Here is a 26,477-nt window from a genome sequence, read left to right on the forward strand (position 1 = left end):
CATGGGACACGTGGAATCCTGTGTGAATCAGCAAGGACCACCTTGCAAGGCTAAATACTCATGGGTGATCGATAGCGAAGTAGTACCGTGAGAGAAGGGTGAAACTTTGAGAGCTAATAACAGAGTGTTTATAATCATTAAAAAAATTATTATTGACTTTTGTCTTAAAAAATCAGTTTTGTGTCTTTCTTAAAACCTGATTTTTCCTCACGTTATCGTAATCTACCGTTTAATAATTTCTCCAAAAACATAATCTTTTGCAAACGCTCTCTAAATACTCACAACTAGTTAATCTTTCATTTCTTAATCACTACAGCTACTTTGTTCACAATCACATATCACATCTCATTCTATGTATCATGTATAAATGGAATACAATGAATATATATCACAGTTCATCTGAACACATCAAATTAAACATGCATTATTTGAAGTAAAAGATTCGAACCGATAGTTTTTTCGATTCGTCGTCCATCTAAACTGTGATTAAATTAATTAATGATAGTATGTATGATCAACTGTCTTCTCTTGTAAGCTTATTCAAGAGAGCTGTAATTAGGGCATCCCTTTTCTCAGCCCTAGCTTCTTCCCTAATCTTCCATTGTTCTTCCCTTTCCCTCCATCTTTTATCCATCATCAACCTCTCATTTTCCAATGCCTCCATTGTTTGTCTCCACTCCATTTCTCTTGCTCTCCTCTCTTCTTCCCTTTCCTCATAAGCTTTCAGCCAGCGCATTTCCATTTGGATTTGCTTATTCATGAATTCTTCCATTATTTCCTTTATCCCATTTATGATATTCATCGACTGATTATTGATATTCCCACTTTGAGGATTTCCCTTTATTTTCCTTTTCTTTTTTGGCCCGCCGGATTTCTCCTCTTCGCTGTCTTCTTTAAGATCATCTTCATCGTCAGAAGAAAATTGCAGTGCCGCCTTTTTCTTGGAGGAAGAGGAGGCGGCTCCGCCAGCTTCAGCTTCGAGCCACAATATTCTCTGCATTCTTGCAGCAAATATTACTTTCAGTTCATTGTAAAATGGAAAAGACTGTTGCTTCATGGCTTCTGTCTCCATTGCTTCACATCCCTGCAAATTAAATCAATAAAATAAAATCTCCAATTTATATCCGGAATAAATAAAATTCTCAATGTATCACATGTTATAATTAATATGTTTGCTGGAAAAATTATTATTATAATTAATCCTTCTCGTTCTCATTTCATGCCGATAATCAAAATAGCTCACATTTTCACACAGATAAAAGAAAAAGAAACGAAAGAAAATCGCTGGTTTATCATAAACAAATGATACACACACATATATATACAAAAAGTACATAAACATATGTACTTGTATCATGTATTAATTACATACATACCTTGAATCGGGTAACAAGATTTTTCCACTTGCCCTTGCACTGCTCAGCGCTTCTGGCAAAGCCCTTTTCTTTCATCCGAGTGGACACCAGCTCCCACAAAATCTTGTTACGTTTATTGTCCATGAAATTGGGGTCTAATTCCGCCCGAATCATCAACAGATCCCGGGTTTCTTGAATATTCCATTGAGGAAACCTATCCCCGCCAACACCCACACTAGCATACGACTGATGATGATCCATAATAATATATATATGTATGTTTATGATATATTAGCTATAGATCAAAAACCCCAAGAATATAATTCATCAATGGCGGAAAAATCAAAAGAAAACATTAGTTTTTTCTGTAACATCAATGTGAAAATAAAGTCTAGAAGTCAAACGAGTTTCAGAAATGAAGAAAATGACTATCGTTTATTTTTTTGTTTTTCCTTCTTCCGCACAGTTTCTCCCTTGATGGGTCTCGTCTCATCTCCCTACGCGGAAACTGATTTTTCTTTTTACATTATATATATATATATAGAGAGAGAGAAATAAATTGGTGTGCATCTTTTTCTTGGCTCTTGTTCATTTGTTCACACGGCGTATCTGTGTCGTCATGCTGACGACTTATAGACAAAGGTCAAACCAACAGATGCTGTGTCATATTTTAATCAGATTTAAATGACTTGTGACCTTAAATAATGTTATATATCCTAAACTATTCTAACTAGTTAAACAATATACCAAGTATTATATAAAATAATTTAGGAATTACATAAAAATTACTCTGATTGGATGAACGTTGTAATTAATTCCATTGTACATTTTTTATTTTTGAAACAAAACAAGGAAGATATCACACATCTTAGCAGATTAATTACTTGAGTTTGTACGAGGCCAGTTTAGGGGTGTCAATGGGTTTTTTTAAAAAATAATTTAATTTTAAAAAAAAATTTCAAAAAAAATTTAAAAAAAATTTACAAAACTACTGCAATCCGCGCGGACGGTGCTCACGTGGAGCAGCGTCTGCGCTTACCAAGCGCGGACTTTACTCCACGTAGGAGTGTCCGCGCGGACTTTGCTCAATTTTAGCGACGGTTGGTGATTTAATTTTAGCGAATTTAATATTATCGACGGTTTGTGAACCGGATGGAGGACTTCTCAAGTTTCAAAAGGCCTCTTTTATTGTAAATTTTAATTTTTAGTTCTACTTGTATATATACGAAATATAAATATGATTAATAGTTTGTCAACCAATTGCCTGTATTATTTTTGGACAAAAATTTGTGTGAGACGGTCTCACGGATCGTATTTTGTGAAACGGATCTCTTATTTAGGTCATCCATGAAAAAGTATTACTTTTTATGCTAAGAGTATTACTTTTTATTGTGAATATCGGTATGGTTGACTCGTCTCACAGATAAAGATTCGTGAGACCGTCTCACAACAGACCTACTCAACTAATTTTTAGCAGGCTGAATATCGGTGTACAAATTTGCTTAATGTTGGTCCGCAACATCTTGTACATGAAATTCGACCACATAATGATGTTGAGGAAAATGAACAACATTCAATTGAGATATCCTAGTCTTACGACTTCTCCACAGTCCCAGGAAGCACCAATTTTTGTTCCATGATCATTTGAAGATTGGCATCATCAGATGCGCAGCCTCTTTTGGTTGATAAGCCATGAAAAACTTATTTCTTGATGAATTTTTTGTCTGTTTTTTTCTGCCTTCACTACAACAAAAATGACTTTTCGCAGCGCGCAAATTCTCTTTCCGCAGCGCACATTTCACGCTGCAAAGATGCAAGCCGTTGAAAGTTCAAGATTATCCGCGGCGTACATGTGCACGACGTTAATACAATTATCCGCGGCACGCCGTTAATACAATTATCCGCCGCGTGCAGCTCTCCCATCAGTCAGACAGATGCGATTGTTATTGTTAGATATTAAAGATACCCTGTAGGATTTAGCGACGGTTTAAAAACCGTCGCTGATTCCATTTAAAAACCGTCGCTAAAATTCGCGATGGATTCTTAACCGTCGGTGATTCAATTTTAAAAACCGTCGCTGATTCAATTTTAGCGACGGTTTTGATATATATTTCGTCGTTAAAATATTTCTTCGGAGCGAGGACGCTCCTACGTGGAGCAAAGTCCGCGCTTGGTAAGCGCGGACGCTGCTTCACGTGAGCACCGTCCGCGCTTACCAAACGCAGATTGCAGTAGTTTAGCAAAATTTTTTTTTAATTATTTTTGAAATTTTTTTTAAAATTAAATTAGTTTTAAAAAAAAAAATCCGTGTCAATCGGGTCGGGTTTCGGGTCAACCTGCGAATTTTTTTTTTCAACCCGAAGCAACTCGAAAACCCCCAACCCAAACACGAACCCGTCTAACCCGACTCAACCCGTCTAACCCGAATTTTATTCATTTTAAAAAAAAATTAATGAAAAAAATTCGAAAAAATAAAAAAAATAATAATATTTTATTTTAAACACATAATAACAAAATTTTCGATTTAAATTTGAAAGTTTAATTGTAAAAAATTAAAGTATATTTATTAAATCAAATAAACAATTGTTAAAAAATAAAAGATATACAAAATAAATATTAATGATGAAAATTTATCATATAAATATACAATAAATTTTGTTCAAACATACAATATATAAAAATATAGGTAATATTTTCAAAAAAAAAAATTGGGTCAACCCGGGACCCAACCCGAAACCGTCTAACCTGGCACTAACCTGAACCCACCCGACCCGAACCCGACCCGAACCCGAAAAACACCAACCCAAACCTGATTTTTTTCGTGTTGGGTCGTATTGGGTTGACGGGTCGTATTGCATTTTGACACCCCTAGGCCAGTTTAATGTAACAAACTTATATTTTATAGATCATCATAATTTTAGAGGCATGGATTAAAAACTTGTGTGAGACTGGTCTAATGAGTCGTATTTTGTTAGACAGATCTCTTATTTGAGTAATCTATAAAAAGTATTACTTTTTATCATAATAGTATTACTTTTTATGGTGAATATCGGTAGGATTGACCTGTCTCACAGATAAAGATTCGTGAGACCGTCTACATACTTTTTGTTCATTAGGTATTAAATTTGTTGAAATTCAATTCTAATTGTTTGACTTAAAATATAATTAAAATTATAGTAAAAACTAAAAATTGAAAATATATATTTTTCCATTAGTAATTATATTTTGCGATTTTACCGCGATTGAGTAATAGAAATGAAGATGGAGATATAGGGGTAATTTGGATCTCACTTGTTTGCAGGAATTGTTGGTGAAATACATAAGTAGTAGTTAAAACTTGGTAACCAACTGTTGAAGATTTTCTCAATAAACCTCTTTTCAGAAGAAGGGTACTTCTTCAAGCCTTCGGAGGAGTGGACAATATGAAGTCATGCATCCCGATCTCACACTGGGCCTATCGCCACACTCGGACCCCGGTGGAATGACCATCCTCTTACCAGATGACAATGTATCGGGCCTCCAAGTCCGCCATGGCGACTATTAGGTTACCGTCAAGCCCATTCCAAATGCTCTTGTCCTTTGGCACGAGATGGGCTATGGTTTAATTTCTTGATTTTTTTTGTATATATATAATTTAATTCCCAATCTCTCGGAAAGTTCGAAAATCAGCATCTCCTTGTGTTAATTGGCGGGTTGCAGGTGTTCAGCAACGGAAAATACAAAAGTGTACAATCCAAGAGGTGACACTCATCAAGCCAGCTGAGCCGCTCATGACCGAGGATGACGTCGAGCCACCGCTCTGTCCAGCCTTACTTCTGATGAATATAGAGTACTCTACATTAGGACCAGGGGCCCTTGTGGCAAGTCTCAAGTTGAATCCCAACTCATCAAATCTCCCCCCCATAATTATCATGTCGTTCTATGTTATTAGAATTTAACATAAGCTATCCGCTGAAATTGGGAAAACAAATTAATAAATAAATTTCTATTATTTTAGTGGTTTTATCCATTACTTAATTGTTACTATTGATTCAGTGAAGTAATCACATAAATAAAGCTCGACCAAGTACATGGCATGTAAACACAGTCAAGACACGTGAATGAATCGAAGAATCCTATAAAATAGCTATTAATAACTTTAGAGCAAAGTATTTTAAATGTCTCGCTTGACGCTGCACACTCGACACTACTGATCATTATGTCCGGTATCTAAATGAAGTTGCCTCGCGGAAGACGTGATACAAAGGATAGAGGAATATTTGCATTAAAAGTGAACGCACCTACCGTGAAAGAAGACTGCCTTATTCCTTCCATAATTTACTATAATAAACATCAGAAACTAGTCTATAATAGATGAAAGACAATGTTGCTGTACCAGCTTGTTAGCACACACCAATCGAAGGGGGATACCTACTGCTTGCCACGCTTTATGCAGTATGGGCATTTGTATTGCTTGATGTTCTCGGCTTTTGCAGGAGTTATCTTCACGCACTTACCATGAAACCACCTCTCACAGATGTCACAGCCGATCCAGAACTCATCTGCACTGTAATTTCCACTACAGCTTCCGCAGATAGCTTCACTATGTTCATCTTCATCTTCTTCGTAAATTTCCCCTTCCAGCTTTTGATTATTTTTAGCCTGGCCGTCAATGGACCTCTGTATATGGAACATATTTAACGCTGATCAATATCACAATCAATGATCAAAATCTAAGACTCCTGAACAAAATCTTATGGAGAAGCTGACAGTCGGAAATATTCCGATTTTCACTTCATTATCTAAAACTTTTAGTTAAAAAGAAACACTGCTTTCAGGTATCTGGTAACATTTTTTAGCTACGAGAAAAAAGTGCTTATTCAAGAGGAAAACTTCAATTATAACTAGCAGTTACATTTACAACAATTCTACCTTTGTGCCGCCACGAGACTTGCTTCCACTATCCACATTGGGCTTGTCTTTTTCAGCCTTGCTTTCTGTCACTAGTTCATAGACCGTAGGCAGATCATTGATCAAGCTAAACATGTGTTTTCTGCAAGTACAGAAACAAATTAATTTATACCTATAAATAACCCATCTTGAATCAAATATATGCCTCTACATGCATACATGTCCTTAAGGAAAGCATGGTCTACAACAAATTTAGAAAACAGTAAATGTTCGTAACTGACTAACATCAGTAAGTTATCAAGGACGATAGACTTTCTTTCTCGTCAATAACACCTTGTAACTGTGGTGGAAAATAAGCATGTAATTGAGTTTTCTTGAAATGCTAAAATAATATTAATTTCAAAGACAATTTATAGTGAGATTTTAATTTTAAATGTTGAAAAAACCAGCTGAGTATTCTATGAGTCAGATACAGCCAAAATGTGTGCCAATAAAAACCCAAAAAACTAATTACTTTCTAAACTGTTTGCTTATGCTCTGCAAACTGTATGACAAACCAAGATTAGTTGAAGTCCCCCAAGGGGATGCATCAGAAAGTCCAATACACACTATAGAGTATCCATATTACATTCCAAATTCTAATGATCAAGGGTTTATCACATAAGACACTTATTTTTAAGCAAACACAAATTATACTATGAGTCATAGAAAAATCAATGCATTCAGCAAAATTTAAAGTTGCATAACTTGACCAATGAATCATTTAATAGTTGAATCTTATCAAATGAATTCTCAAACAAGACGAATTTCAGACCTATATCGAAGAGCTCTGATGGTACCAAATCCTTCGACATTTAGGAAGAGTAAACTTTGTTATGGTGGTTAAATAGGGTTAATCTCTCTTATTTTATTGATGAAGAATTACTAAAAGGTGTAAAGCATCAGCAATTAGAGCAACTGTCAAGTTAAGGCAATTTTTGGTGCACATGACATTTAAGAACAGCACATGAATAAAAGAGCCTATGATCAGCCACAACAAGAAACTTGTAGCAAGACATGTGGCGTAAACCTTTCATTTCTGTTGAGCCTTGCTCCAAGATAAAAAGCAACTGAGAGCAACCAACAATCACTGTGCACAGCAACTAGGGAAAGCCAATCTCTTTGGTTCATTCCATCCCGGGCAAAATTGATCCCAAGTGCTGGCTCAGGAAGTTCTGGTGGAACTTCCTCGGCTGGTAGATTCACTTCCCAAGATTCATTAGGATACCCATATAAACACAAATTTTCCTTCTCTACAAACAAGTGATGCAAGAGACAAAACATGAATACATAAGAGTCATAAGACAGAAATCTAAGATGAAATAAATTTCATATATCACAAAACTGATAAAAATTCAGGACTCTGCACACTAACCCATTAGAAATGTTTCATTCAACAAAGCAGCACTTAAATTTGCGGATTCATTTTCTAACTGTCTGGAATAATTTTAACAAACAGAGTATTCATTTTCACAATTTCATGAAAGAGTCGACTAAAAAATTGAAGTGGAGTTTATCATGTGAAAGCATTACATTTCTTCACAAAAATATATTAAAAAAGTATCTGTATACAATATACTTAATTGGCAAATATAGGCAACCCCGGTGGCCCAATTTGAAGAAGTGGCAAGTTGGAAAATACAAGTCTTCTTCACTTTTGACTATTAACGTCAACAGAGAAGAAGCAGAAGGCAGCTTCTTTCAACCAAAATGTACAGTTAACAACAGAACACGAAAAAGAAAACACAACTGAGTAAGAAAAACAGTAACATTTCCGACTAAACGCTTCAGAAAAATAGTAGAGGCAATCTTAAGTAAAAAGGAGCTGATTAGCCCACAATTTTAAACCAAAAAAAATGACAGTAACATTAAGATTCAAAATTTCGTCTTTACGCATTAGACAATATTCAATTTGTAACAAAACGATGATAAAAACATTTAGCCATAAAGTAAATTAAACTAAATCTGAGCTAAAAACTTTACCTGGATCACAAAGCCCGTAAAATTCATCCACGTCTAAGAAAAAAACCAAAAAAAATTATAAACCCAGATATAAACATTTAGACTCAAATACTGTATGTGTAAAGTTGTGTATACGACGTACCATAAGTTAAAGCACGAACAATTCCAGAACGGCGAGCACTGTAATCTTTGAAGATCTCCTCTACCGTTCGGGGGCTTAAAGAAACTGCAGCCATTTCTGTGTGTAATTTAAGATCTGAAATGAATACGTACGATTAAAAAGAGGGATTGAAAGAATTGTCTGAATAAGAACTGCAGACATGAAAAGAGGTGATGGTTGAGTGTGCATGTATCATGAGAATCGAAACACAGCAGCAGCAGCAGCAGCAGGTCAAGAAGCGAACGACGTCGTTTTAATTACATGTTTTCAGTAAGAAAACCGGCGGTCTCTTTCTTTTTTCTACTAATCTCTGATTAATTAGAGTATCAATTAACTCTTTTTTTTTTAATTAAAAAATATCATAAAATCGAAAAGCTCCATTTCTAAAAGCTTGATTTGTGTTATATATCTCACTTTTAATTTATTTTCAAAAAGAAATCTCACTTTTATCTTGAGATTTCAACTTTTGGTACATAATTTACATGGGCCAAATTGCCTCAGAACCCTCATGAATTTTTTTTTCAAAAAAAAAAAAAAACTAAAAACCCTCGTGTAAGATCAAATACATATAAAACCTTCTGTTTTTTTTTTTAAATTATTATCAAGAATAAAACATATTGTAAATGGGGTAAATAGATGTTATCCAGTTTTGAAAATACAATATTATATGCGTTAGATTTTTTAAAAGCATACGGGGTGTAAAATCCCAGTAATCTTATAAGGGGATTTTGTGATTTTTTAGGGTTTTTCGATAATGTAAATGTTTTTTTGTATGGTAAGGTACTAACGTAGGATCAACTGATCAACAGCATTAAGAAAGTACTTTATGAGCCAAATTATTAGTATTTTTTTAACAAAAACACCACATGTCATAAACTGGTAGGGGTGCGTGTCAATCGGGTGGGTTGGATCGAGTTTCAGGTCAACCCGCGAAATTTTTTTTATTTCTTTTCAACCTGAACCCAACCCGAACCCGAAGCAACCCGAAAACCCCCGACCCGAACACGAACCCGTATAACCCGACTCAACCCGTCTAACCTGAATTTTATTTATTTTTTTTTAATTTTTTAAAAAATTAATGAAAAAAATTCAAAAAAATAATAATAATATTTTAATTTAAACACATAATAACAAAATTTCGGATTTAAATTTGAAAGTTTAATCGTAGAAAATTAAAAGTATGTTTATTAAATCAAATAAAAAATTGTTAAAAAAATAAAAATATGCAAAATAAATATTAAATGATGAAAATTTATCATATAAATATACAATAAATTTTGTTCAAACATACAATATATAAAAATATAGGTAATATTTTTTTTAAAAAAAAGTTCGCGGATCATCCCGACCCAACCCGAAACCCGCCTAACATGGCACTAACCCGAATCCACCCAACCCGAACCCGAAAAACCCCAACTCGAACTTGATTTTTTTCGTGCTGGGTCGTGTCGGGTTGACTGTCGCATTTTGACACCCCTGTAAACTGGCCCAAAAAAATTAAAAGGAAAATCAAATAAACAACATATTTTCTATATATTCATTTTCTTCAGTAAGATTCACCTTTAGTAAAAACTACAAATGAACAAATCTCCAACATAACCAATTCTGGTTTTTAATTTAAAAAAAAATATCAATTTCAAGCAATAAATTATGTTAGCCAAAAAAACATGTGGTTCAGATATTTCTTGCATGTTGTTGTGCTTACAGCGGCGGCATAACACCACATTTAGACAGGCAAGGGAGGAAAATCGTCATCATCTTTAAGTGAGTAAGAAGACCTCATTGGGATCCTACATTTTCAGGGCAGAGAAACGCTCAAACAAAACACCAGCCACATTTAGTAATCAGAGTATCCCAAGATTCTTTACCTATCATGTTCCCTGCTGAATCCAGGCTGTGGCCTTGGCGTTGGGGGGAAACTTCTAGGAGAAGAAGAGACGGGTCTCTGTCGCCTACTTATTTCTTGCATGGAGGTTCCAAATGCATGCACAACCCCATATTCAACTGTTCCCTCGGGCTCTCGTTCGATGATCAAGCCATCGGAGTAAGGAGGAGAAGATGGTTGGCGGCTTTCGGAAGACGGTGCTGGCTCGTGCAGGCTTCTGTCTAACATACTTGGCTGTATCGGGTTCCGCTCGTTATTATGGTAAGTCCTTGGTGGAGCCTCACTCCAACCTTTCAGAGCGGAAGGTCGATACCCTTGTGGGGGTTTGTTCTGCACAAAAATGCAACTAAATATTCATCCAAGTTCGGAACCTTTTTTCACAAATTTAGTAGGAAAAGCATGAATTTCTATACCGTATTGGGAAAATATGTTCCTGTGCCTCGGGGCTTTGGCATTTCTTCCCATCCAACGGCCACACCAGGCAGCAGTAAATGTGGCATGGCATACACTGGAGTAACCGGATGGGAGCTGTTGGGATGTCGGAAGGAAAACCCATTGGTCTGCAACTGTGATGGAGATTGGACATCATCCTGAGGATTCTTGATCTGAAACAAAGGGGGGCTTCGAGAGGGAGGCACCGGCGAAGAAGGTACAGGTAATGTATATTCATAACACCGCCGACCATATTCTAACCCATACAAATGACTTTCATAATCCCCAGTAAGATCTACCGAAAAATTCAACAATTCAGGTGTCCCAATCCTACTAGCCGAACCCTGATCCCATTTCATATTATTTGAATTCCCAGAAAAAGTTAATGGCTTTGCGCCATCTAAGACAATGGCATTTGCCTTGACGGAAGAAACATTCTCTTTAGGATCATTGCAGTGATTTGAATCTGATTTTCCGCCCCTTGTACTCCGGTTAAACATTTTTGAATTGGAGAAAAAGAGGTGAGGGGCAAAAATGGGCTTGACAGTTGCACGGGAACTCTCCTCAATAATTGGAACCACAGTGTCAGGAGAGTCACTTGAAATTCTAAGGCCTTGCATACCTGAAGTGGCAAGATCCGTCGCTAAGCCGGTGTGATTAACACGTGTTTTAAAGGACAAGATGTCGTTTTTTCGCAACTCTGCCTTAGAAACAGGTAAATCGGTGATGGTATCATCGCACGTCGGTGGTGGAACAAAATCTTGAACATCATGCCTTTGTCCGCATCCATGCCTAGCCATGGAGTCTGAAAAGAACTTGTGCAGCTCCTTAGGGATTACATGTTCAGGCTGCAAAAGTATTCGGTTAAGCCTCTGAGCACCAAAACTGAAAGCGCTGCGAATCCGGTAATAATTTGCTGTACAAAAATAAGCAGACCCCATGATGCAATATTAGTAAGAAATTAAAGGATTTTCTATCATGTGAAATATAGAGAAGATCAACTATATAATTATATCCAACTATTCCAGTCCATGCTACCTTTGTTGACACTACGGCCTAGATTATTCGTCTCCTTTAAGGGATCAATTATGTTCAGATGCTTCTGCTGAAATCCACGGGAATTTGTAGAAGGGATCGAGAATGCTTTAGTACTAGAACTTAAGAAATCACTTGTCAGCATTAAATCACCACAACAGTCTTCCAGTATCTCAGCTGCAAATGAGAGAATGAACAATGGTTAAATTTTAATCTGAAACATCATAGTTAATTTCATTCAAGGTGTTACTTACGCACAACATCTGGCAATGAGGAAAGTCGAACAGGCCCTTTTAAGCTGATACAGTAGGTTTCCCAGTCAAATTTGCTAAAGTAGTCCAAAAATTTATGTAAAACCTATTTTCAGAAATTTCAATAATCAGGTTCTTTTTGTGAGCACAATCTAAAGTCTAAAGAGCGTAACTTTCTCAGGAACCACTCACAGATAAAGGGCCATTTAATGTCGAGTAGAAGAGATGGAAGATGTACAAAACCATAATCTCCAGAGCATATGTAGAAATTAATCCATGAAATGCACCGAGAATACGACTTTCATAATAGCACCATGCTTTGGTGAGTATAATACTGCGCTTAAACAGATGATCTTTTCCAATGAAGCGATCAACCTGAAACATAAGAATGGTAAAAAAGTCACTGCCTCTTAAACATAATTAGAAAGAAATGTAATAATTTAATAATTAATAAATATAACAAAAAAACGTAAAATGTCATTTATAAAATCTGAAGATTTGTAAAATAATTTAAGAATCTATCATTGTTAAACTCATGTTCGACTTAACTGGACTGGATTAATCAACAAATACGAGAATATTTAAAACATCAATCTTAATTATGATTCTCAACCAGGTGAGTTATGAGTTCATGTACATATTTTAATTTCTTCAACCTTTTAGGTTTCTTTACCTGCTCAAGAAAACATAAAGCAGACAGGCCACCAATTTGATTGAGGGAGATGTCGACAACAATATCCTGAACAATGCATTTGACAATCTTAACCTGCACCATAACAGTTTGAGATCAAGAATCTAGAGAAAGAAGCACACAGGGACATAAAACACCTTCAAAAGAAATTTTCGAATCTTGATTAGAAAGTGGAATAAAAAGAACGGCAGTAGGGACATTCAAAGTTCAATAAGGTTTCAATTTAGCAACTAATATTCACTCAAAGAATTTATTATCCTTGTTCTACAGCATTCTGAACTAACAGAAGATAGGATCATGATTAAAACCAATTTAAAGAAAAGAAAGCACGCACATTAATTCAAGCGATGATAAATTTCTTATATTCTGCAAGTGGAAACTTACACACTTGTTTTGGGTTATTTTCACATTTGTCTAATTTTTAAACATTGTCATATCCACAGTTGCCATAACAGTGCATTTGCTGAAAAAGAGAAATTTTATCCTCATTCACATGCAGTCAGCTGCTAGGAAACTTCTCTTCCACTCAGCAGCCCGTCACGGCCATCTGTATCTCTAAATCTACAGCATAAAACAAGCTATTTTGACCAATACCCATTATTCCAAGTAGCAAGGAACTTGGTTCCCGTCAAACATGCTAGGAATTGGGTTTGAATTAAGAGAAATTTTCCGAGAGCTTTTCCTAATGAGTCCAACCAGCTCAACCCCAAATTAATCTGGGTCCGATATGGCACCAGGAGTTGAGTGGGTAAGGGTGCCTCTGGAACAAAAAACCATGCTATTTTGTCTACCTTCAACATATGATTTTGGATAGAACATGCCCTATTGGTTAACCTTTAATTATGCATCCATTACATCGATAACTCTCAAGCTGCCTCTTTAAATGCATTTCAACTATAATAAAGTGATATACAAAAAGATACCTTTTTCTCTGGAAATACTCGTCTTTATCCAAAACAAGATGCGCTTAACAGTATGTTACCCTCATATTGTTTAACCGAACTATTGCATGTCATTTACATGCTTTTTGTTAAGGTTTCATTTCATATGAAGCCTCTACTCTAGTTTCCTACTATTTGATTTATAAGGAGAAAATGGTGCACCAAGCAACCAATTATGCTGGACCATCACATCACAGAATTACAAAATGGACAGTGGAAGTAACATGGAGTAGATATTGCGAAAACTTATGTCAAATAACTTTTTGAAGCAAAAAATTTAGTGAAATAAAAAACCTCAGCATGAATTAGCTGGACATCCTTTACAACAAACTCAGCTGCCTTGTTTTTTGTCTCCTCTTCCAGAGAAAATTTTATTTCATTAGCCAACTTATCTTCACTATTTGCGCCACCAAAGGCAGTCAAATCAATGTCTCCATCAGGGAGATAAGTTTTTAATGGCACAGATCCATAAGGAAATACCTGCAAAGTCCAAATTTTTAATGTTACAAAGAAAAAGAATTGATTGACCAGAAAAACTTGCATACATCAGTTACCAAGAACATGAATGAGTGATATAGGCACAAAACAGGTAGTACAATCCAATCAAGGATGGTAAAAGAATTTAGTAATATTCCGCTTTCTTCGCAGGTTTATATCCATTCAGATCTAATAGGCCACAAATTCCACCATCATAAATGATACTATTGCTACATTAAACGCATTTGATAAATACTTTGGAAGAAAATGGAAAGCATGTAATTCCAACATGGCCACAATGGACAATAAATTAAAATAAGCAGCCAGGTATTACCTGTTCTCATCGGTTTTCTGTTTTTCAAAGCAAATCTGATCCTATCTTACACAAAATCTGACAGTGTTCGATTTATCAAGAAATATGTATCGCTTGCTCTGGCTCAAACAAACAATCATTTTTAGTTAATTAACATGTTAAAACCTTCTTCTAATCACTAATCTGACGAAGTTACAAAGTTGCAAAAGCTGCTTTAATTGATTTTACAGCTGAAGACATTATGTTGCCACACATGATTGTAACCTTTCCTCCCGTTTACCAATGACAACGACCAATTCCAAACCAGCACGTGTTGAGAATTGATGGAAATATCTCTAAAAATATTGGATTGACCTTGATAAAGGGCTTCTAAGATACCAATCTCTCTCTGGTGCATGGCGTGTTCCTTATTTCTCGAATATCAATCATAAAAGCTACTTCATACATGCTCGTAACGGTTTTAATTCCTTTGTTGATAACCAATTCCGAACCAGCACGTATAGAGAATTGATGGAAAATTATCATAATTCTTGGATTCACCTCAACAAAAATATCCCTTCCTAGATACCTATTCTACTCGGCATGTTTCAAAACCTCTTAAAAATTCAATAGCAGAAGCTACTTTAATAAATACTAAAAAACAGACAGCATTTTGCCACACGTGATCGTACGGATAACAGCAAACAATTTCAGACGACCACGTGTAAAGAATTGACGGATCGTTCTCAGAAATCCAGGACAGCGAGAACTCTCTGGTCTCTATGTTTTGGCAAGTTCATAACCTCTTAAAGGTCAACTTTTTATATCCTCAAGTTGTTTACATTCTTCAGCTCGAACACATTAATTTACAAGAACTTCATTTACCACAAGAGCTATCCTTGCACACTAATCTCTAAGTGTGTCCAGTGAACCATAGCAGATTATCGCTGCACAGCTCCATCGGTCAAAATCCAAACTAACACAAAAAATAAAGTTTAGAACATAAAAAAACTAGAGGGCTCTGCACATCAATCTCTAGAATAAAAAAATTCTCGAACCACCGAAAAAAACACATTAGCCGCTATACCTACAACCACAAATGTTGCAACTTGCAAACAAAACATGCTTCCAAATGCATCTAACAACATGCATCGCGAAAGATAGATTGGTGCAATCAAACTTTATACCTCAGCACCAAGACGATTCCTAATGAATCTCTGAACATAATCAGTAATTTGCCGTCTCCTCTCCTCTGATGCAGCAGTTAGCTGGACCTTCTGGATTAGCTCGTGTGCAACCTGTTCCGCCCGGGCCCAACGCTCCGGTCCAAAACCAAACTGATACGAGTCAAAGATCGACGATGAAGGTGAAGTGACCTGAGCGGCTGCGGCGACCGGAAGATCAACCATTTAATCTTTTTATGTAAACCAGATTTTAGAATAAATATATATATATGCACTTTAATTATCTCTACACACAACTGACGCCGTATAACAAATCACCGAACCCTTTTGATTAGAATCAAAATATCAAGTTCCGGTGTTGGAAATTCAAGAATCAGAAATGCCCACAAAGATCAACAAAAGTTGTATCTTCTTCCTCCACTCGCATGTGTGTGAAATGGGTTCTGGCGTGAAAGGTATAAAGATTCGAGGAGATTAATCATTAGATGGTCGGAAGGGTTTAAAGATCGCAAGAGAGATTTAGGGGTTCATACGTATAATTACGCTCATTCGCAAGTGATTCTCAGTTGGATTGTGATATTAAATTAAATTATACAGATCTGTCTTTGCAAGACTGATGTAGTTTCTTGACCGCCGATTCCCTGCTTTTTTAAATTTCCCTTTTTCAAATTCTTATTATTACATGCTTATTATTTAATTAATTCTTTGTAATATCGACCGTGTAAAACATAGTTTTGTTATTTTATAAAATAATATATTTTTTGTTAAAACAATTTACTTTTTTTTTAAAAAAAAATTTTAAAGAGTCGATGTCGATTATTTTAATCATAACTTGTAACATTATATCTATATCGATGCAGATCGTTTAATCATATGATCTACGCGATTACGATATGATAAAAAACGGATATCTATTGATAACCAAAATCAAAAAGTGTGTATCTTTTTTTTTTCTATTTAGTTTGGTTATTGAATATTTGTTTTTTCCTTTTTCCAACTATTATAAAAAAAGTAATTTTCATACTTTTTCAAGATGTGTGTCGATTTAAAATTTTAAAAATAATAAATGAGATATATACCCACTGCTAATATCTCATTTCCCTTATGAGAAAAATATTATAAAATAAAAATTGTTAAACACAAAATTAGATAGAGAAATACACTCTCATATGATTATATTTTATACAGAAATATATTACATATTAAATTATTAATTAATTAATATTTAATATAAATATATGGATCGCATGCAGTAGATAATATAGCAGGGCTCGCGATTTAAACCAAGCTGGGCTCATGTTGATTTTAGTGATTATTATCTCCGATAGGGCTAACCACCACGCTCACGGCCCAATCACTACTCCAACTCTCTTCGAAATTGCTATAAAACATCATTGATTCACGGCCGAGGCAAGAGTTTATATATTTGTTTTTAATATGATATTTCAATTTTATGAGGACTTATGTCCATCAAAACATCTCGTACACATATAACAGCAAAATATACGACGAGCTACGATGTCAGCTCGTCTATTAATAATCTAGTCATGTTTTGTGATCTCGATAGTTTTTGCACTTTAACTCTGGGAGAAGATTCCAATCCTTTTCGCCCTGACTACGTATTTGGTTGCTGTAGTTAAAAAAAGGGGAAGAAAACAAAGCGAATATGATTCTTCATTGTGGACCAAACCAGAATTAGGAACAACCCAACAAATGATATAATAATAGGACAAATTTAGTGCTAATTTAATTTCAAATTTTGATCTTGAATTCGATGTTTTTCTAGCACGTACGCATAAAATTTTGTCATGTTTTATTTATGATATTGCATTCAAATATATTCCTTAAAGTAAGATATTGGGATCCATTCTTGTAAACGAAAATGATGGATATGTATAGAGTTTTTTTCCTTGCGATAATGTGTACGTTAAACTGAGGAATTTTTTTTAAAAAAAAGATCTTAGTTCTCCTCTCCATGTATATTTAGAAAATAAAATTAAAACGGGTTTTATTACGTGTTTTTAGCGATATAAATCATTTTTAAAAATAAATCTTGTATGAAAGTTAAAAATTTAAATTCATCTTTAAATTTTTTCTACATAAACTATAATATCGTAGGATAATTATAGTGCTTTTTATAGTGATTTCTACTGATAAATTAGTTTATATATTCGTGTGACCTTTGAAATTCAATTCACACTTTGTGATATTTTGCTTTTGATTCAAACTATTTTAAATCATATATTTGTCGCTTTAATTTTTTTTTAAATCATATCCTCCTCCTGAAATAAATTGTAGATAATTATTGTATGATCAAGTACACTAAAAACCCTTTATGTATTTAAGGAGCTAGAGATATTTAATAAAATTGTTAAGATCGATATCAAGATATTATTATCACTATTAATTATATCGTCGTCGAAAAATCCCAAGCTCGAGTCGGTCCGATACATATGATATTATGTTTAAGGCAATACATGAAATTTGTTTTATAGATAACCATAATCTCATCAAATAATTTATAGAGGTGATTTTAGTGGTGATATACATGAAATCAAGGAATATGAGAGATACCATTAATTCAAATGTGACTTACCATTGACATTTAAGGTGGTCTTTCGTTTTTTTTTTTATAATAATTCATGATACAACGGGATTTTTTCTTTATACGATTTCCCCCTCCATAGATTGCACCAAGTACTCTAAATAACAAAAAACAATTTAACTAAATTTGTGCATGCCCTCCAACTAAATTTCAAATCCCTCACATTTACACTATCTTAATTAGGCTGAATTATTTATTTAAAATACAGGATTGATATGTAATAAGAAAATTTAACGAAAAGTATAGTTAAACAAAAAATAATCGATATTTATATAAATATAAATAAATATAAAAATAATCACAGACTCGGTATACATACATTAAATAATGTAAAAATAACATTTTTGGTTTTATGATAATTGCAATTTTTTTGGACACTATTATCGATCAATTCACAGTCTTATCTAAAAAAGAAAATTTTTTTTTTCAACGGAGTGGTGACAGATACATCAACAATATATAATTTCATGTTACCACGTCAAATTTTTTGAAAAAATACAAATTAATGGCTAAACACACATGTTATGTCACGAATAAAGCCATGAATTAAGTAAAACCCAACTGTCCACCAACCAAATGTTGGCTCATTCATTAATTTCTCCAAACCCCATTCGCAGCCCTCTATAAATTCAAACTTTCTGACAAAGAAAAGCCCATACAAAAGCTCCATTCTTCCTCCGACAAATTATTCAAACTACTTTTTGTCATCTCAATGGCAAGCTTTTCCGCAAGGAAGACGTCGTTGAAGGCAATGTGGGTTACAGTACTGCTGGTTGTGACCACGGCGGCTTTAATCGCTCCGCCCCCTACGGCGGAGGCAGTGATTTCATGCAACTCGGTGCTTACCACACTGTCACCATGCCTCAACTTTGTTATGTTTGGAGGTGATGTGCCATCGACGGAGTGCTGCTACGGCGTAAAGTTTGTCTACAACGCCGCCACCACCAAAGAGGACCGCCAGGCCGTCTGCTCGTGTTTGAAATCTGTTGCCAACTCCGCCACCCCGAGCATGATTAAAAACGCCGCCGAGATCCCCGGAAAATGTGGCGTCTCTCTTCCCTATGTCATCAGCCCATCCACTGACTGCTCCAAGTACGTACATGTACATGCATAAATTAACAAATATATATACATATTTATTTGACTTACTTGTTAGTTGTTATCGTCTAGATAAAATCTCTGAAAATTGCATATATGGATTTGGACAATTCTTTCTTCTCGAGCTAGCTTTTGAGATTGATTTAGGTCAAAGTTTTAATCTTAACATGATATCAGAGCTCAAGTTCTACCGTTGTGTGTTGAATTGTCTATAGTCAGGACACATGTTATGTCCATAATTGATCATTTGTAAACTTCACGTTCTAAATGTTCATTTCCTGGACGTGATAGAAGTGTGTTAGTTGTTCCACATCGGTTAGATAAAATTCCTGAGAGTTGCATATATGGACTTGGACAATCATCTTCTTTTGAGCTAACTTTTGGGGTTGAGTTAGGTTCAAATTCCAATATTTCATTATAATTTCTAATATATATATTTATTGTCGTCTTGTGTTGCAGGGTGAGCTAAATGATGTTAATGGAGTTGGAATGACGATTTTCCTTTAACGACCATAATTGTTTGGAGAAAATATAATGGGACGTACGTGAATTTGCCATATGATTAAGAAGTTTTAGTTAGTATTAAGTAGTAAAGTAAGGTTTGATTAAGGTAGTCAACTATTGCTATTAATCTACCAGTTTAATGAAGATATTCTTCTCTCATGTGCCTCTCCTTTTGCATATTTGAGTATCAATTTTAATTAATGCCATGCATTGCGATATTATATATATATCGTTAGAACTTTGAATTTAAAAATAAGGAAACTAGGGTCGAGAGAATAGTAGAATTACTAACAACAACTAACAAATGAACATCAATTTATAATTTTTTTGAAAATTTGAACTAATACGCAATTAAACAAGTTACAGTTTGGGCCACTATGCAATTTAATATTGCAAATTTGGCTAGAGAGCGTTGTACTCTACAACGCCTCTCATTACAGTAGTTGGGTCCAATGACTATATCAATCATTGTTCCATATTTTTTTAAATATTTTTACCGGTTCCGGTTCCGGTTCATAAGAACCGGTTCTTAACAGTGCGGTTCCGTTATAGTTCTGGTTTGAACCACCTTATTAAGCATGCCTACTCAAAACCACTATTCTGTCTAAACATACCATTCCACCGCTGTTCTTGGAGACCTCTCCCCAAATTTCTCACCATTGGGTCGTTAGCTTCTTGTTTTTGTCGTTTCGCACGAGGAATTGCTGACCTCCTTTTTATTTTTTGTTTTTTGTTTTTTTTTTATCATTTCTTCGAGAGTTACTGCAATAAGATTGGAAATTAACTTATAATATGACTAAAATTGATAAAAATCTAAATCATGTAACAAAAAATGTATGAGTATGTCTCTTGTGAGACGGTCTCACGAATCTTTATATGTGAGACGAGTCAAAACCTATCGATATTCACAATAATAGTAATACTCTTAGTATAAAAAGTAATACTTTTTCATGGATGACCCAAATAAGATATACATCTCACAAAATACGACATGTGAAACGTCTCACATAAGTTTTTGCCAAAATGTATATATCCCGCAAGATCATTAATATGAATTTTGAGTTTTTGATTGTCCCGACGAAAATTAAAGGTTTAGAGTACTATGCTTGAAGTTTTATTTATTATATAATTGATAGTAAATGTTCCTATGATTTGTCACGTTTAATATATTCATTTTTCCGGGTAATTCAACTATACTAATAATGTCTTCCTTTCTGACTAAATTTGTGCATGGCCTCCAACTAAATTTCAAATCCCTAACATTATTTACACTATCTTAATTAGGCTGAATTATTCATTTGAAAATGACACAAGCAAAATTTAACGAAAAGTATAATTGACAAAAAATGGATATTTATATACAAAAATATACATTTTCGGAGTTAAATAAACACTTGCTATGTACTTGATCAAGTTCTCATACGAAATAATTATGTATTAATAAAAATTCATTCATATGTACATGAGAAACTCATTTTTACAATATATATTATATATAACCCAAACCAAATCGGAATTCGAAATATTGAACGATTGAACTCGATCTACTCTTTAATTTTCTATGCGACCTCGATCCAACCCGAATTGTAGCATATGACGATGTTCCCAGAAAAATTAAAAAAAAAAGTTTAGCATATAATATAAAGGCTTGAAAGTACAGAAAGCGTTCACCGTTTACATTAATAAACAGAAAGAAACTTAAATAATTCATCCTAATTTGGGTTTTCTCAGTTTGGGTTATCTAACCGAGAAAATTATCATATAGTAAATTGAAAACTTTCTTTTCGGTTATGTATGTTTGTGTTTTTAAGATTTAATGATTTTGGTCTTCTATATCATCGAACTTTAGTTTTAGTCACGTAACTTTCGATTTTTTTTTATAAATTTTAGTCTGTTTGTTTATCGAAAGTGTTGATGTGACATTACACACAGGGACGGATCCAGGAATAAAAGTTGGGGGAGCTTGAAGTCAATATGATAAGTTATATATTATTAAAAAAAAATTACATTATATCGTTCAACGAAGTTGTGCCCTACGAGATTTTAAAACATAAAATTCATCAATAATAGAATTTACATCAATATGTTTAGCTAAATCTCGTTCAATATAGAGTGTCAAACAATCGGCAAGAAAGTCATCCTCCATTTTATTGCGAAGTGTCGTCTTCACATGCTTCATTGCTGAAAAAGCCCGCTCAGTAGTGACAGTAGACACAGGTAATGTCAAAACAAGATGAATCAATCTAGTCAACATAACATAAACACTTGACCGTCCACTCTCGGTCAATTGCTGACACAACTCAACAAGTGTAGAAACCTTTAAATTCTGCATCACATCAAGTTTATAATGTATCAATTCATACTCCAAAGCAACAATTTCTTGATATGTGAAATCTCCAGGATAAAACTTCTTCGCAAGCTTGCAAATATCATCACTGTTAAATGAGTCAAATGAATTTTTAGGATCTAAAGTTGTACTAAGAGAAAGAAGTTTCACCGATGACTCATTGAACCGAGTATTTAACTCCATCAAAATGAAATGTATTGCTGCATTAAAAACATCAAAGTGGTAATGATTTTATATTGTAGTTTGCCGACAGGAACGTCCAATCTTATATAGACAATCAAGGTCAGGTACATCAATTTCATTTCTTGAGCAAAAAACTTTAACTTCCTGAAGAAATTCATTCCACCCACATTCTCTAAATTCTTGAAGTCAAGTTTTGGTAGTAGTGACAAATGTGATAGCAGTCAAAATGTCTTGAGATTTTCTTTGAAGAATTTGACAAAGAGTATCTGTTGTTCTCATAATTTTATGCATTAAGTGCAAAATAAACACAAATTCAAAGCTTGCCATGTTTCTGTAAATCCCCCGAACTTCAGCCTTAACTCTTCCATTTGGAGAATAATCACTGAGAACTTCAAAAACTTTGCAAGTTGCAGTGTACATACCTATCAAGCTTTTTACCGAATCATAGTGAGAACTCCAACGAGTAGCTCCTGCTCGTTGGAAATTACCAATCTGGTTTGCACCATTTCCAGAATCACGTTCTCCAATTGACAACATATACTCAATTTCATTTCTTTGTGCAGTATGTAATTCAGCAATGCGCTTAGTAGAAGAAGTGACAATATTAACAATATTGTCCAAATGAGAAAAGAATTCCCAAATAACACTAACATCCTTAGCTGCAGAAACCAATGTCAGTTGTAAACGATGTGCAAAACAGTGGACATAGTATGCATAGGGACAATCTTTGAGAAATAATGCTTGAAGTCCATTCCACGCTCCACGCATATTGCTAGCACCATCATATCCTTGGCCTCTGATTTTCTTAACATGGAGATCATGATGAACAAGAACATTTGATATCTCATTTTTCAAATTCATTGAGGTAGTGTCACTAACACTTTTGATGGCAAAAAATCTTTCTGTCAAAATCCCATGATTGTTCACAAACCTCAATATAATGGCCATTTGCTCTCGTTTAGATATATCTCGGGCTTCATCAACAAGAATACATAAGTATTTATCTCCAACTTCTTCACGAACCATCTGTCGTACTCTATTGGCCATAATATGTAAAATCTCTTTCTGAATTTCTGGAGCGATATATTGGGCATTTTTTGGAGCATTCTCAAGCACAACTTCATCAATTTCTATATTCATTTTTGCAAAAGCCTTCACCAATTCAAGAAAATTTCCAAGATTAGATGAAGATAGAGATTCATCGTTACCTCTAAAAGCACAACCTTGAAGTGCTAGCCAACGAACAGCTACAATTGAGGTGCTCAAACGCAGACGATTTTTCTCTTTTTCCTCTCTAGATTGTGCATGCATCACTTTATCAATATGTTGTGAGGGCATCATCAAATTTTCAGCCCTTCTCTCACATATAGTATGAGGTGAAGAAGCTGCAGAACCAATATGGGCAAGAAAAGCACATGTTTTTCCTTGGTTTACCCTTTTCCAATTGTCAAATCCTTCATAGACCAATGCCGAGATATTAGATGAATTAACATCATTCAGGAAAAGAAAACAATAGAAACAATATGCCTTATTTGTTGAAGGCGAATACTCCAACCAATAAAATTTCTGAAACCATTTTTTCTGAAAACGACGATTCTGGCTTCCAAATTTTGTGCCTGGATACTCCAACATATCTGGTTGATAAGGCCCATATTTAGATATGAACGTCTTATCTCATCTCGTACATTAACATGATATTCACATATCTGTTTTTTTTTTCCCGGATCTCGTTCAATAAAAGTAGACGAAGACTGATGATCGTCTCTAGGAGAGGAACATGAAGGAATTTGGATATTGGGAAATAGAAGACTTTCACTGGATTGATGTTGCATTGTAAGGACCGTAGGAATTGAAGTATCTTCACTAGCTTGACGATCTCTCTTCTTAAAGAAAGAGGATATCAATGTTTTTTCTTTCTTTGCAGCAGATTGATATTCCATTTTGAAATAGTTCAATTTATAATCCTAAACAAGAATAAAATAATTATTAAACAAATAAACAAGTAATAGTCAATCAACAACTCAACAACAAACAATCAAGAAACCACAAATCACACACAGAGAAGCTATAAAAAACAAAATAAAAAATGTATAGCCAATTCTTACCTGGATTGTTGCCTTGCCGATGAGCAATTCGATTTCTTCGAGAGTCCGCAATTCTATTCTGTCGCTAAAGGGCTTGGGACTTGGGAGAGAAATTTTGTAGAATTGAGGTGGGGCGGATCAGAGGATAAATTTGGTCTCATCCTTGTAAATGGACGGGACTTGATTGGACTAAGATATTGATGTACGACGATTTTTGAAACTAGCGACGGTTTTTCAAAAAACAGTCGCTAATAGCGACTGTTATTAGCGACTGTTTGAATAAACCGTCACTAGTAGCGACAGTGTAATTAAAACCGTCGCCGATCCACATCGGCGGCGGTTTTACTAAAACCGTCGCAAATATTAGCGACGGTTTTTCAAAAACCGTCGCTAAATTATTAAAAAAGTGGGCTGGCCTACAGCCCAGTACAGCCCTAGAATACATCCGTCTCTGATTACACATGTCATTACTATATTGGTTCCATGTCAACAACATGTCGGAGAAAGAGCTAAAATAGAATTTTTAAAAATCAAAGATAGCATACTGAGTTCGACAACATAGAAATTCAAAATCGCAATGAGACAAACATCACAAAAACAACAAAAAAAAAACCACACAATTAAATAGCTAGCTAAACTTTTGTGGGTTGAAAAATTAATTCCCAGCCTCTAATCATCAATCAGACTCTCGATCGAGTAGATCTCTTATGAAATAGTCTCACGAATCTTTATTTGTGAGACGGGTCAACCCTACCGATATTCACAATAAAAAGTAATACCTTTAGCATAAAAAATAATATTTTTTCGTGGATGACCAAAATAAAGAGATCTATCTCACAAAATACAACTCGTGAGACCGTCTCACACAAGTTTTTACCCTCTCAATTTATTTATTTGTTTCAATAGCTTTAGTGGTTGTCAATTAAATGTCATGTTTCACCTTCCCCAAGTTCCGATACAGCTTAAATTAGATACGGTGAACGTTTATGAACTTATATGGGAATGGTATACTGCACGAAAATGACAGCTCGCACTTAATTTTCAAAGTTGAGACACAATTGAAATCGAATTCTGCAATTAATACACAAAAACTTGAAAATTTTACAAAATCAAATGCGTGTGATTTTCGTGCAGTATGCCGTATTTGATTAAATGTTGGGTGCATGTGTTTGTGTTTTCCACACGAACTTCATATTTTCGTGGCACGTATCTCGTCTGATTGTTTTATTCCAAGTGTAGCACGTAATCGCTCGTTTTTTCTATTTCGTCTTATATATTTGATATTATCTACAATTTAATGGAAGGGACTCCACGTAGATATGTTTTAGATAAATTTAATTAAGAAACTAATCTTGAATAAAAATACTAGTACTTAGACGCATGCAGCAACAGTTCCTTTTTTGTTAACAGAAGCAAAAAGGAAAGAAAAAATAAACGGTAAAATTTTAAAAAAATGTAGCGTTTTCGTGAACAAATAGTCATCAAAACGTAATAGATAAATCAATTTTATTATTTTACGTGACATTATCGTAAATAAAAAACGATGAAATGACACAAAGTGGGTGTTATTTTACTATCACAGACACATTACATTATATTATTTTCTCAATTGTGTGTCAATTTGGATAAATAAGTAGGTGATACTATTTTGCTATAACTTTGAGGTTAGTTCATCGAGCATGCATATTTTAATTTTTTAAAAAAGCACGATAAATTTTTACATTTCCTTTCCAGAAACAACTTTTCTATGTAATTGAAATTATAATTTTTTTTTAATTCAACTTTTATCTCAGAAATTTTATTCTATATATGTGGTCCCGTGCCTAACACACATGAAATGTAATGAATAAAACCAAACTGTCGGCCAACAAAATATTGGCTGATTCATTAATTTCTCCAAAAGCTATTCGTAAGCACACTATAAATACAAACTTCGTAACAAAAGAAAACCTATTCAAAAACTCCATTCTTCCTTCACCGAATTCTGCCTCTTTTCATCATCTCAATGGCGAGTTTTTCGGCAAGGACGACGTCGTTGAAGCCAATGTGGGTTGCACTACTT

General features: G+C 34.5%; 5 protein-coding genes across 5 annotated transcripts; 1 reads left to right on the forward strand and 4 right to left on the reverse strand.

Annotated features, from left to right (window-relative positions):
* Positions 1-330: 330 nt before the first annotated feature.
* LOC142538973 (trihelix transcription factor GT-3b-like) lies at positions 331-1,861 on the reverse strand. The gene is made up of 2 exons (XM_075644269.1): positions 1,377-1,861; positions 331-1,084 (listed from the first exon to the last, which is right to left on the reverse strand). The coding sequence occupies exons 1-2, from the start codon at positions 1,614-1,616 to the stop codon at positions 515-517; spliced, it is 810 nt and encodes a 269-aa protein (XP_075500384.1). The 5' UTR covers positions 1,617-1,861; the 3' UTR covers positions 331-514.
* A 3,600-nt stretch (positions 1,862-5,461) lies between these two features.
* Positions 5,462-8,675, reverse strand: LOC142540264 (PHD finger protein ALFIN-LIKE 2-like). Its single transcript, XM_075646275.1, has 5 exons — positions 8,389-8,675; positions 8,268-8,300; positions 7,315-7,537; positions 6,267-6,387; positions 5,462-6,014 (listed from the first exon to the last, which is right to left on the reverse strand). Exons 1-5 carry the CDS (start codon positions 8,480-8,482, stop codon positions 5,766-5,768), a joined length of 720 nt encoding a protein of 239 aa, XP_075502390.1. The 5' UTR covers positions 8,483-8,675; the 3' UTR covers positions 5,462-5,765.
* Positions 8,676-9,926: 1,251 nt separating this feature from the next.
* Positions 9,927-16,178, reverse strand: LOC142540263 (uncharacterized). The gene is made up of 9 exons (XM_075646273.1): positions 15,598-16,178; positions 13,936-14,121; positions 12,683-12,775; positions 12,202-12,384; positions 12,013-12,115; positions 11,762-11,935; positions 10,705-11,639; positions 10,275-10,621; positions 9,927-10,196 (listed from the first exon to the last, which is right to left on the reverse strand). Exons 1-9 carry the CDS (start codon positions 15,817-15,819, stop codon positions 10,133-10,135), a joined length of 2,307 nt encoding a protein of 768 aa, XP_075502388.1. The 5' UTR covers positions 15,820-16,178; the 3' UTR covers positions 9,927-10,132.
* A 2,733-nt stretch (positions 16,179-18,911) lies between these two features.
* Positions 18,912-19,804, forward strand: LOC142538406 (non-specific lipid-transfer protein 1-like). Its single transcript, XM_075643729.1, has 2 exons — positions 18,912-19,301; positions 19,757-19,804. Exons 1-2 carry the CDS (start codon positions 18,912-18,914, stop codon positions 19,802-19,804), a joined length of 438 nt encoding a protein of 145 aa, XP_075499844.1.
* A 1,273-nt stretch (positions 19,805-21,077) lies between these two features.
* Positions 21,078-23,983, reverse strand: LOC142538407 (uncharacterized). The gene is made up of 4 exons (XM_075643730.1): positions 23,905-23,983; positions 22,754-23,785; positions 21,879-22,348; positions 21,078-21,086 (listed from the first exon to the last, which is right to left on the reverse strand). Exons 1-4 carry the CDS (start codon positions 23,981-23,983, stop codon positions 21,078-21,080), a joined length of 1,590 nt encoding a protein of 529 aa, XP_075499845.1.
* Between the last annotated feature and the right edge of the window lie 2,494 nt (positions 23,984-26,477).

The sequence above is a fragment of the Primulina tabacum genome, chromosome 3 (genome assembly GCF_025594145.1).
Source record: "Primulina tabacum isolate GXHZ01 chromosome 3, ASM2559414v2, whole genome shotgun sequence".
In the NCBI taxonomy this organism is placed as follows: Eukaryota; Viridiplantae; Streptophyta; class Magnoliopsida; order Lamiales; family Gesneriaceae; genus Primulina; species Primulina tabacum.